The sequence below is a fragment of the Athene noctua genome, chromosome 7, assembly GCF_965140245.1.
Source record: "Athene noctua chromosome 7, bAthNoc1.hap1.1, whole genome shotgun sequence".
Lineage (NCBI taxonomy): Eukaryota > Metazoa > Chordata > Aves > Strigiformes > Strigidae > Athene > Athene noctua.
The window spans coordinates 22,278,014-22,291,547 of NC_134043.1; the positions used below are offsets into that span (position 1 = coordinate 22,278,014).

The following is a 13,534-nucleotide window of genomic DNA, read 5'->3' on the forward strand; positions in this document are numbered from 1 at the left end:
GCTGGATATCCTGAAACACCTCTTTAGCAAATACTCACTGTCTCTGTAATATACACGTAGGCACTTCAGTCTTGGGACATTATCTCTCAGTACCACTTTGTTTGCTCCAGTGGACTTGTCAACTCGTTCAATAACTTCATAATCTCGATCAGTATAGTACAGAAAAGTATCATACACAGCAATTCCCCATGGATGAGAAAGATGAACCACCAGAGTCACACGATTTGTACCATCCACATTGCCTTTCTCAATCTAAGAAATCAGTTTAAAGCTTAATATTACAATTTTTATAATAAAAGTTCAAGGTTACAATACAAAATTAAAATGCAACATATGCTGCCAAAAACTCTTCATGCATGAGATCTTTATGTACAAGGCAGGCAGGAAAGGGTCAGCAGGATGCCAATAATGATTTTTGGATTTTCATTCAAATTCATCCTATATTTTTAATGGTAATTAGTAACAACAGGTATCTGGATTTTGCTCAGTCTGGCAGCTCCCAGTAATTGAATTACTCATGTGAGTAATTACCACAGATGCAAAGATAGGGGAACAGGTAAAAAGCTATTCTTAAAAAAATATCTCTTACCACTCCTGTGCTTGTGACAGCCCAGTACAATTTTTGTTCCTTAATGTCAATGGTAATGAACTCTACATGGTCAAGGTTGCCAGTAAAGAGAGTTTGTATGCCTGATCCATCCATCTTTGCACTGGCAATCTTTGCTGGGACTCCAGTGTCAGTTCCTTGATCTGTCCAGTACAGCTTCCTGTGACACACATTATCACATCTGTTAGCAACGCTGGTAACAGACATCAACGATATGCTCAAGAGTCACTTGAGCATATGCTTAAATCCATCTCCTTCATCACCCAAATACTTCAGTACATGCTGAACAGATTACTTTGAACTACGTCACAATGAAAAACAGATCTTGCTTGGAAAAAGAGAAAAAATCTTGTTCTCTTAAAAAATAAAAATGCCTGTTTCTCTCGGAAAAGAGAACAATGCCTGTTAAGTAATTTTTAGAAATCTATAACCTCCCCTCTATCATCCCACAACACTGTCAGCAAGTAAACTCAGTAGAGTATTAGGACAAGAAAGCAGAATAGTAATTTTTAATTTTTTTTTTTCCACACATGGCTGCAAGGTTTCATCAGTGAGTTTGGTTCCAATTTGGAATTAAAACTACAAGTTAAAAAAATCTATATGAAACAGAATTCCATTATCTGGCTCTGGGGAATATGTGCACCACTTTGGCCTCAGCTGCTGAAGAACACCTAGGGCACGTGGCTGCCAGATTCACAGCTAGGGACAAAAAGTCAGGCATCAATTCATCTGAAAGACTGCCAAGTCACCAGCAGAACTGTCTCATTATTAATATGGTCCTATGGAACACATTTTTTTTAAAGGCATCATATTGCAATTTTGAGTACTCTGTTGGAAAAGAGCAAATTACAGCTCTTTTGGGGAGAAAGTATTAAAATCGTATTTAGTGCTATGCTATTTAACATGTGACAGTCTTCCCATGTAGTGTGTCCTTCTACTATAGATAGCCTCAAGAGAGACATCACAAGACATTATAAAGAAAGACTTTAGAGTTCTGTTTACTCTGGTTCCCAGTTTTTTCGCAAACATAATATTCTGAGATCCTTTTTAATTAAAAAAATACCATATAAGTATATGGTAAATTAAGGAGAATGAACATCTATGCAACAATTTATGAAGCCATGAAATTATTTTCTAGGGCTTAAAAAAGGTAAATAAATTCTGCACAAATACAAAAAAAAAAAAAATAAAACCATGTCAAATCCAGGATGGAAGCAGAAGACTAAAAATCAAGAAAAATGTGTAAAATAGAGTCGTGTGCAAAGACAAGAGTAATTTTGGAAATTTACCCTCTTGCTGGATCAACTGTCAAACCAATCGGCGTGCCAGCTCCCAGAGAGGTGCCATCATTGGTAATCAGTGTTTTCCTGTATATTACTTCACCATGCAGCTTCAGGACCTATTCAAACATCGAACTCATCAGAGCATGTAATACAGAACTTATGATAGATTTTCAAATTAAAGGAAGGAAGCCTAAATCCACAGGGAGCTGAAATTGCAGAAGACTCTTTCAAATTCTATGAAGAGAAAGCACATTTTTCTGAACTTTAACCATCTCCCTTCTCTAACATGCACCGCTTGAATGAGCTGCTTGCAGCTCAGAACCTGCCTGTGTTAACAACTAAGCATCCTAGGTATAAAAATAGTCAATCCTTCAGCTTCCATAAGATCTTAAAATATTACAGGTTGAACAGGTTGATGAAATGCTGATTTAGAAATCATTCCATTTTATTTGTTTAAATTAGTTGCCTTTTAATTTAATAGTATGTATTCATATTTTGAAACAAGAACATTAGTGACGGCTTATTCACAGTAATTACTGTATTATTAAATATTGCTTATCCTCTATTTCTCTATACTAAGTAGCATTTTTATCCTTCACACACCATCAGACTGCTAGCCCCCAGAAAGCTACATAATATGGTACCAAATCATTCGGGAGTGGATCTTACTGCATTTGATGGCAATATTCCTTTACTGTGAGATGCACTGCATTGGGATAATAATAACTCTAGTGATCAGAGAGGTTATGTGTCAAACAGAAGCCTAATGATTTGAAGGGAGGCAGGCAGGGGGGAAATCTATGCACAGATAAAGTTCCCAGGATACACAGTGCTTTCAATCTTTTTTACTATGCTCACATTTAGGTTTATATCTTCAAGTTTGTAAAGTATTTTTCTACAGATTGTTTGCATTTTAAAATAAATTTGATTTCAGTTTTCCACTAAAAAAAAATATTACTAATTTCACTGTGTATACATTGCAGTGAAAATTCTAGGCTCTTACTTTCCAACTATCCCTCTCAAATAACTACCTCAATTGACTGTGTCCCTGGGTTACTGTAGTACAGGTTTGCAGATATCCAGTCCAATGCCAGACCAATAGGAGCACCAATAACAGCTGCTGGAGCAAAAAGTGTCCTGTTGGCTCCATCTGACCTCACTCTGTGAATTTCACCCTTGGGAAAAAAGATAACAAAAGTGAAAAAAAGTCAAGAGCAGAAACACCATTCTATTCCAACTACATGAGCACTTACTTTATATTTCAATCTTTTCGTAGCAAAATGAATATCCAGTAGAGGGAAATGTATTTGTATATGGTGAACGCATAAACATGGTGAAAATATTATTGTAAATCATAATTATCTAGTGTGGAGAGGCATTACTGTTCACCAGCCAAAACCTGATTGACAGAAATAAAACTACTATATTTTATAAGGTTGAACTGTATATATTTAACCTATATACAGTCACACTTCTGTAATTTATATTTCATTATCTAAAGATTTTTACCAGGATACCCCAGTTAACCATCTTAAACATACCTGAAATCTAGTAAAAGAAAATAGTGTTCTCTCCATGCATAAATATTTAAGAATAACCACATTTTTAGTAAGCTGTAACAGCAAGAATCAAGACTAAGATTATCCTTGCAGGTTTCTTCATAAGGGTAACACTTGAAATGATAACTTACAACTTACAGCTCAAGACCCAGCTGAAATACAGCACTCATCTGCACTCAACTTGCAGAGCCACCTGGTATCTCACTTGTCAGCTCTGTTAATGGATGTATCAGCTCATGACCTACAGAACTGTTCAACCTCTTGTGAATGTCAGCTGTATCTGCTGGCTGAGATCTGTCAAGAGCATTGTTTCAGACTGAATGGCAGTTCAAATAGATTCCTGAGTATTTATCTAGTTCCTTGGGCAAAGGTATGCTTAAATGGGTCTTTTTAAATACTTCAATAGAACTAAGTATTCTAACTTCAAAGAATAAATAAATAAATTATGAGTGACACAGAAAAGGCTTTAAAATGAGACTTTTAAACTTATTTTTACTTCAAACCTTCAAAATGTAAGGGAACTGGATAGGGAAAAAACCCCATAAATCTTGTGTTAAAGAAAGGTAACAAGTTAATATGAATTGTTTCTGTAAAACACAACTATGGAAGTCTCCTTATATACAATTACACGTTTCCAGGCCCTAAGCACTGTTTTTCTTGAAAAAATTATTGCTTTTAAGTTTCCAAGAGTGAACACATCGCTGCACCAGCAGTTTCCCTACCACATACACCTCCCAGACTGTCACAGGTTTGTTTCCATCCTGCAAAAACTGGGAATTTTTTGTGGTGTCAGCTTTAGGGAACACATATTTTTTCTTAGTTCAAGACAAGCATTAAAAATGCTTAGTCAAACAATTATAATCAACTATTAAAAACTAGTTCAAATTATTTTTTAGATCTATAAGCTCCATACGGGCCACCTGGAAATTGTTGTGACTTTGTAACCATTTTCTTCTATTTAAAGAAAAAGATGACTCCCTACTATGTGACTTCACTAAGTGCTCAGACTAGATGCATGTATTTTCATTCTAATTTTTAGTGCTACTGTGTTCAATGTACAGCTCCCATGGAGAAGTGTTCTGGCTGTGTTTAAGACCTAAGTCAAGAGAGAGGAGAAAGAGTGGACTAGAGCAAATGGGGGCTGAGAGTATTGTTCTGTCAATGCTTTCTAATATTTCATGGTCATGTGTCTGGCTGAAGCAGAAATAGCATTGATCAAATATTTCAGTTGACAAAAATGAAATCTAATTTACAAGAGAGATGAAGCTTTATCTTATCTTAGGGGGCAAAAAAACCCACCAAAACACCAAAAAAACCCCTTTCATTCCTTTCAATTATATTTATCAAAATTCTTACCTGCAATGCAAATATAATATTTCAGTCAAAAACATTATTTTAAAATGAAACGTCTTATTTTTTAGTGCACACTTTGAATATAAATAATAACTTACCGGATTTTCAACCCAATAAATCATCTGTTCAGAGTCATCAAAGTCAACATCAACACCATTCTGAACTCCTGCTATTGGAACCATAGCATCATTTGTTTTCTCATCAGGATTCAGAGAAATTCCATAAATTATATTATCTCTCACAGCAATAAGGAAAGGGTGTTCAACTGTGAAAACATATAATGTAATTCAGAGTTGTTTCTGATCACAAAAATGGCACTATGATATGCTTCCCCTCTCCCACCCAAAAGTTCCCTGATGCTGAGAATGGCTGAATGTCACCAGTGATGTTTTGAAACCACTTACCTATAAGTTTTTTCCCTCACTAGGAGTGAGGTTATCCATTGTTTTAAATATTGTAACATTTAAAGTTTCAGTCCTGTGCAATCACAATGCATGTGCAAGCAAATTCTGAGAAGGAGGAATTAAATAAAGCAGGATCATTCATTGCTGGCCAGGGGAAGAAAAATATTCACGCAGCTGCTCTGAGCAACTTTTTCAAATCTCTGAGAGTGGCAACCAGCAGGACAAATCTCTGAGGGCTCTCCAGGCCATGCCTGAGATGGGTTCTAACGCCTAGTGAGAAGGACTCACAAGCAAGATACAATGTCACAGCAGCAATTGCTGATCTTTATCATTAAATATAACTGCAGTACTGTGTTTTTTTGTTTTATCTCCAAGGGAGTAGACACACTCCGTTGTGGTATATTTACTTTTAGGTAAACTTGGACCCTTATGCTTAAATGTTATTAACAAAGGACATGTAGTCAAATGATCTGAGAAAATGCACTGGAGAGCTGCAGAGTGTGAGTCAGCATCTTCATTTCTCATCTACTAGGAAGCAGGGAAAGAGAACCTCCTGAACACCAATTCCCCTCTTCTTTGTGCTTTTGCCTTTGGAGAACGAATTCTAGACTCTTCTATCCATAGGGACAAGCTACCACTTGTTAGGAAACTGAGCTGCTGCTGCACAGAAGGTAGTGTAACCCATTTCCTCTTATAGATCAAAGACTTGTTTTGTTTTGATTTTCTTTACTGGCTGCTTAATACATTTATATAAATTTTGCAGTGAAAATTTTGACATGAAAGACCACAAACCACAGCATCATTGCACATCTCAAAAATTATTCTCCATACATATCTCTGGCAAGCTGGAACTGTTTCTCAAATTTGACATAAGCTTAGATATCATTTGTCTCAGCACAAAAATCACATTTTGGCAAATAACTGCCTGAAGGCATATCTCTGCCTGTGAAATTCTTGTACTTCTTCCATTTTTTTTTTTTTCCCTAAGAATGTGGCATGCCAGAGTTGTTCTACAGAACATTTGAAAAGAACAGTTAAATTCATGTGGAATTGTTCCAATCTATAAAAGACCCTGGAGTCATCATTCCCTTTCTAACTCTACACATTACAACACTAGTGAATCTTGCTGAAATACAGATATGTGAATTCTCTAGGCTAGACTGTTTGCATTTTACAAGTTCAACAGTCTCATTTAAACCAATTATATTCTACAGAAAATTTTTTGCTGATTTCTTCATTTAATTTTAAGACCTATGCAAATGATTATTCCTCATTTGTATAATGAACAACAGAGCAAATTTGCTGAGCTATACAGATCTAAAATCTGTATAGTTTCATCAGACATTAATATAACTTCTGCAATTTTTAAACTTAACACAGGTTTACATGAGAAATAATAATCCATATAAAATTCATGTACTGTTGTATTGTATTAAATATGCACATTTACCATATTAATAAATATTTTAATATACACAGGGTCCTTGCTTTGTTTCCGTGCCAGCTTGCTATATTACCATATTTAACATCAACCCGAAATGCAGCTTAAAGTAAAATAAGTGCAAAAGCAATCTTATAACATTAGCATTCTTCATCTTATGTAAAACTAGAAATAGTGCAATCCTAGAATCAATGCCTTTCCATCAACATGAAGTTAGCAGCATTTAATATGCAAACTAGGCAGAAATGAGCAGTATCATTGTTTTGTAGAGACCCTGGGCAACAAAATGCATATAGCTCAGTTTAATATTTCCTCTGAAAGTTTGGGCTGGCCTATTAAAGAATGACAGCAAGGATAAGAATAATAGTAAATATTAGAAAAGAAATAGCAATGCCTTTTTCTTTGTAATCATCAGCAATAATTAAAATATTTTACCATGAAAGGAATCAGCATATTTTTAAGTAACTTTTTCTGATGTGTTGACCTTCAGCAAATACATTTTTAAAAATTCCCAGAATATATAGATGTTTTTTACATACCATTTTAAATGTATAAATTCAATCTAAAAAGAAAAAAATAAGTCCATAGTTTAAAAGAATTGTGCTTCACAGAAGGATATTTCTATTACTTTCTTACACAATTTATATTGAGCGATTATGTCATTTATAAAAGGGTCAGATCTGTACCTAAGTAGACACAGGGAACTTTGCAACACGTGGGAAATAAAGATAAGAACTATGAATAGCTCGATTCAGTGGCAGAACCTCTACACATGCATGTGCTTCATCACTGCCATGTTCCACTTCTTTCATCATATTTTCATCATACTCCCTCTATAAGCCCGCACATACTAAAACCAGTACAGGTTTCTAGAAGAAACTCTCTTTTTAAGAGATTAAAGGAACTTGCACTTCATTTCAGATTGTATAAATTGGTAATGCTCTTACTGCTAAGAAAAACCTGAATGCAATACAGCTCTTTATAGAACACACTTCTAAGTATCAAGCAGGAAAAGAGTGTGATCCGACTTTTAAAATTTACATAGTTTTAAAAGAAAAGGGTCTAGACAAGACCTGACAAGAGATTTCTAGTGTTAGCTCATCCCACAGACAATTTCTACTTAAATTTCAATTATTTGAAGCTTCCTTATTAGGAAAGCACCAAAGCACAATTTATATCTGTACAAATAATGGAAAAATTAATAATGAATATTTCATCTGACAAAATTAATCTGGTCAAAATTCTGGTCACAAACCACTTGCCAGTAATTTGAATTTTTATGATTTTTTTAAAAAATTATTTTGCTAAAATATTGTTACAGATCATTGAGGTCTGTGAACTGTTCAAAGAAAGTTCAGTGGTGCTTTTTGATATGAAGTTTTGTTTGCAAAGGTTATCTCTGTTACAGCTGCATCACCTGTAGCATCTGTCATTTTAGGCTGTGTTTCTAGACCTCCTGCATTTGACATACTAATTTTTTATACTGGGGAGGGAAAAAGTTCAAGCTGTGATTTTTTACGTGAATTCCAAAATGCATTATTTCAGACAGGCTGAAGAGAGTGGTGAAGAACAGAGAGAGCATCTCTCCTTATCAGATGGAACCAGAAGATAGTGACTGACTTCTTAACAAAATACAGGCTGAGAAAGAAAGTGATAGTTGCTTCAAATTTATACAACAGAATATATACCAGGAATGAAGAACTACTGATGCTATTTATCCTAATGAACGAAAATGGCATAAGAAATTAGCATAAACTGGGGAAAGACTGTATTTGAACAGAAAATTCGAAGGTTTCCAAATATCAAAATTGTGAGGTTTGGTGAGTTTTAGGGGCAAGAAACTAAATTAATCTTAAACTGGAGCTTGACTGGTGAAAGGGGACATATGATATGGTAGTCAAGGACAAGAAGGAAACAGATTTGAGTGACTAAGAAAGTCGCTTCTAGTCCTGCATGCTGACATTCTTACAATTGCAGTTCTTAAAATCTGAATTTTAGTATGAAAAATTTAGCCAGAGTATGTTTTCATTTTTAACTGATACTAAGCTCCTTCTAGATGTATTCCAACAGCGAAACGTTCAACGTGTTGAGAAATTTTATAATGTGGTTTATTTAAAGTGAAAAAAAAAAAAAAAAAAAAAAGTTCATCCATTTACCCCAAATGAAGCATCTGAATCTCTGACTGAGTTCCTTTCACAACGTGGCTCCAAACCTTTAGGCCAAGTACATTCCATGCATCCCAAATGAAATCTGCCTGGAATGGCCCCAGATTTTGGTTTCATGAGCAGCAGCTCACAGATCTGAAGTATGCTTTTTGCCTGACAATGGATGGATTTGACAGTGTCGGATCTTTTTTTTTCATCTCTCATTATTACTGCCCTACCTCTCATGCAGTTCCTGTTATCAGGAGAAAGCATCCATCCTGAAGGACAAGCACAGGAAAAGAAAAGTGGTCCTGATGAAGAAAGCAAGCAGAGGTGGCTACAGGGGGATGATGCACAAGAATTGATACCTGATAAGAAAAAAGATAGTATTAGCAACTGTAAAAATGTTAACAACTGGAAAGAATATTCAATCTTATTGCTACTGATAATATCAACCCAGCACTTAATGAGTTTTGCCATTTTCTTATCATTAAAAAATTATTTCCAAGAAACACAAGCAATACAATACACTTGTAATAGGATATAATTTTTCATGTAAAACCAGTGCTACTATCACAGTGGTCTTTTCAATTTTTCTGCATCACAGAAAATCTTTCAAACTCTTTTTCAAACTTTTCTTACCTGCAGCAGGAGGCCTGAGGAATTTTCAGTTTTTAATCATTATAACCCTTCTAGAGGGGGATTCAAATTATTTAGTAAAATTTCTTGGAGAAAGCTAAAGAGATGCCTACATCTCATTCAAAGGTAGTGGGAGTTCAATGCATAATTTCTTGGGTCACTTTGGAACTGTCAGTCTGAGATTGTAAAATGTAAAAAAGACAGTGAAGAAGGTCTCTACTGACTGCTACTATTATTATTATTATTCTTATACACTAAAATTCAACCATTTAGATTACTTCCACAAACTTGCGGATAAATAGGATTTCTCAGGATGAGTCATCTTTGTAAGAAAATTAAAATCAGATTTTGAGTATATCCTTAGCAATTGCAGCAGGCCTGGAAGTTCCAGGAAACAACACAATTGTTCCTAACAAGAACTGAAAACAAAATAACAAGATGACTATAAAACAACGGCATAAACTCAGAACTCAAACTGTAAGAAAATTATTCATCCTATCAGTATAACAAATCTAAACTCTAGTTGGTGTAAGATCTAATGATTTACAAAAAAAGGAGAGTAGATGACAGTTTTAATACTGCATCTTGAGTTTCAATCAGCAAATAATTATTTCTTCATTTGTAAACATCAGCATGTTTTGCAAGTGCTTTATTTCCTTCTTCTCTGTCTGGCCACATAAAAAAAAAATCATAAAATATACTAATTTAATACAGTGAAGAAAAGTAAACTATTTTCTCCACCAGTGGTAGAAAGTTTTTTAAACCCTGGTTTGCAAAATAAAACCTCTTAAACTAGAACTATGATGTACAAAATAATGGTAACATCTGGTTACTGAACAATTTGCAGCGAGCATGCTAAGTGGCTTTAGCTCTGAACATGTCTGAGGAAGGTTTTGTTCCAAAACAAATATAGCGCTGAAATTACTAGAGTCTTACTTAGATGTAAGTCTTCACCCTGCCCTGTATGAAAGTTTTCAAGGTAAAAAGAAGTCATTGTAATATTTATTAATAAGAAACATTCCATACACAAGAAATATAGCAGAAAATGAAAGACAATGTTCATGTCAATATATTTCCCACTCTTAAAGTCATGCCTTGAAGTGACAAAAAGTCTGATTTGGAAGTTAACTTTACCTAACAAAGAACACCAAAAAAAAATCTTTTTTTTTTTTTTTTTACAGTCTTTCAGCTGCAAATTACCTGCACATGATCTCAGAGGTAATCTTGAATGAAGTTAAGGGGGTTATTTATTATTATTATTTCATTAAGTAAAACAATGCAAAAGGGCTTTCAGAGAATGTTGATGATGGTAATCTTATCTAAAAGAACAATAGTATTAACATAAAAGGAACTGAGTCTGGTATGCCAGAGACACAAATTTTAAAAATTAAAATGCTTTCCAAAAATGCTTAAATTTTCATATAAAAACAATCAAAAACAAAGTGCAAGAAAATGGCACATACTAGTTCCCTATTATTCTTTTGGGCTAGTCATTATGCTTACATGCTGCCTAGGTTACTTCCCTAAACACCAGTTCTGGACAGGCTGGTTCAGCAGGTTGGACAGGCTGAAATGACCTTCAGTTGCAAGTTAATAGTATGAATTATTTGCTTGTTTTAACACAAGCCATTCGCTGACAAGACTGATACCAGGAGTGCCTATGCATGACATTATTGCATGGCTTATTTTTGTAATTACCAATGTTGTTTTGCTGAGCTTACCAGCAGGTTGCTTTACAGGATGGACTGCCACAAGCCCCAGTGGCTGGTGAATGTTATAAATCATAACTGTCTGGTTTCCTCCATGCCATTTATTGGCTCGAATTACTCGATTAGTATAGCGGTCACTCCAGTACACAAAATCTTCAAATACAGTTAGAGCATGTGGATGCTGCAATATCTAAAAGGCAAGGATGTTTATCTGTTTAGTTCTGGAGATTTGTATATGTAACGTTTGCAATGAAGTAACAAAAGAGCTGAGCATAAAATAAAATAGAAAAGAAAAAAAAAAGAAAAATAAACGACATAAAAAGATATTTTTCAGAAAAAAAACATGAAATATCATCTATTGCCTGAAAACAAACATTAATTATGGGAGAAACACACATTTTTTAAAAATTAAAATGCTAAATAGACCCTGTGAGATGTACAGCATGAGGAATTAACAAAGAAGTATAAGGCAGAACACAGAGAACCAACAGATAAAGACCCAACTGCAGATTTTCAAGGGCATAAGAGGAAGTTTCTAGTGAGAGTTATGGATCTGTCAAGATCTTGCATCTCTGATAATTTACCAGAGAGTTGAAGAAGGTGGCTTATCTAAATTTCAGAAAACTAGGAGCTGGGCAGGACAGACTGCACTGGCTTCTATTTCAGAAGAACTGTCTTTCTAGCCAAAAATAAAATCCCAATTTTCAATTCTTGAAAATATAATGTGGTTATTTATACTAGCTTACCTGTACCAACCAAACATCTGAAGTATTGCACTGGTACAGGGACAGTGCTACAAGCTGCCAGCAGCACTTCATTGCGAGATAGCCTGTAAAAGCCATGGTCTCCATGAAGTGCCCTGCACACAGAAAGTCCTTGCAGCACAAAACCCTTCACTGCTATCAAGAACAGTAGCAATCATCACTCACGGAAGGTCACCGGGGAAAGTTCTTCCAGTTTTTTTGTACTGTATTTGCCTACAGCAAATGCACGAGCTAGTATCAGCAGTTTCAGATGCCACCTTTAGTCTTTATGCACACAGACAGAACAAATGAGAAAGATCTAAAGCACTAAGTCTACACTCAACTTCGGGTTCTGTTGAAGATCTCCTGAGAAACTGTGAATAGGATATGCAATTCTTTTTCTGGCTCTAGCAAGCAGCTAAAATAATTCATATCTGTTTCACCCAAGTATTCTGAAGAAAAATACATCCAAGTCTATGACAATGCAAATACATTTTTAAGCACTATCAGCAAGGACATAGGAAAACAACAGTTTCTTATTAAAGTCTTACCAGATCGCTTGCAACCACCTGTCGTCTGTTGTTTCCATTGTAATCACAAAAATCAATATAATCAAGATAAGCATCAGCAAAATAGAGAAGTTTATTTGGGTAATCAATGGAGAGTCCATTGGGCCAGTAAATTTTATTGTTAATAATCACTGTTCTCATTTTGCCATCCATGCTGGCTTTTTCAATTCGAGGGTTTTGGCCCCAGTCAGTCCAGAACATTACATGAGCACTGAAAAAAGTAACTTGTGGTTACCAATCTGAAAAAACCCCTACCCGCTTCTTGAGAAACATTACATGAAAACTCTCTAACCAAAAAACAAAACCAACCTTTTTAAGAAAAATCCTACACAGTGATACTAAATTATTCATTTTGCCAATACACAAGATATTAATACATTTTTGTTTTAAAAATTCTTTTAATATTTCTACTGCTGTTTTCATTTGTCAATAATAGCAGCACATAGAAACTACTGTTATCACTGTTTTTCAGTGTTGATCATAATCTGATTCTCCAGTTGCTAAATAAAAATTTGGTATGTGTTTGTACTTTTACAAGCATGCATTGATAAAGTTAACAGTACTATAACCAGAGCGCCCCACATGCCTGGCAGTAAAAAGAGTTCAAGGCACTGAAGAGCTCAAAAACCAGTAAAAGTTTGTACATGAGCAGTTCAAATCATAACATTCCATTTACTCTATGCCACTTGCTGTCTGAAATGGGAAGGTGATTTTTGATAATTATCTATACAATATTAATATTATTTTAGACTTGGGGCTACAAAGGAACTTGTTCCTTCCCAGGTAGGCATGCCACATTATATTACATAGAATCACAGAATCGTTCAGGTTGGAGAAGACCCTTGGGATCATCGAGTCCAACCATCAGCCCTACTCTGCAAAGTTCTCCCCTACACCATATCCCACATCATCTCATCTAAACCACCCTTAAACACATCCAGGGATGGTGACTCCACCACCTCCCTGGGCAGCCTATTCCATGTCTGACCACTCTTTCTGTGAAAATTTTTTTCCTAATGTCCAGTCTGAACCTCCCCTGTTGCAGTTTAAAGCCATTCCCCCTTGTTCTGTCACTAATCACCT

At 35.2% G+C, this 13,534-nt stretch overlaps 1 protein-coding gene across 4 annotated transcripts in view; it reads right to left on the reverse strand.

Annotated features, from left to right (window-relative positions):
- Window positions 1-13,534, reverse strand: part of LRP2 (LDL receptor related protein 2) — a 128,517-nt gene that overhangs the window by 55,243 nt on the left and 59,740 nt on the right. For all 4 annotated transcript variants that reach the window (XM_074910085.1, XM_074910083.1, XM_074910084.1 and 1 more), the window contains exons 29-36: window positions 12,434-12,662; window positions 11,152-11,329; window positions 9,031-9,159; window positions 4,901-5,067; window positions 2,922-3,065; window positions 1,897-2,006; window positions 590-767; window positions 39-252 (exon numbers count right to left, since the gene is read on the reverse strand). In XM_074910085.1, the coding sequence (XP_074766186.1) occupies window positions 39-252; window positions 590-767; window positions 1,897-2,006; window positions 2,922-3,065; window positions 4,901-5,067; window positions 9,031-9,159; window positions 11,152-11,329; window positions 12,434-12,662 (1,349 nt within the window). The remainder of the gene's footprint in view (window positions 1-38; window positions 253-589; window positions 768-1,896; window positions 2,007-2,921; window positions 3,066-4,900; window positions 5,068-9,030; window positions 9,160-11,151; window positions 11,330-12,433; window positions 12,663-13,534) is intronic.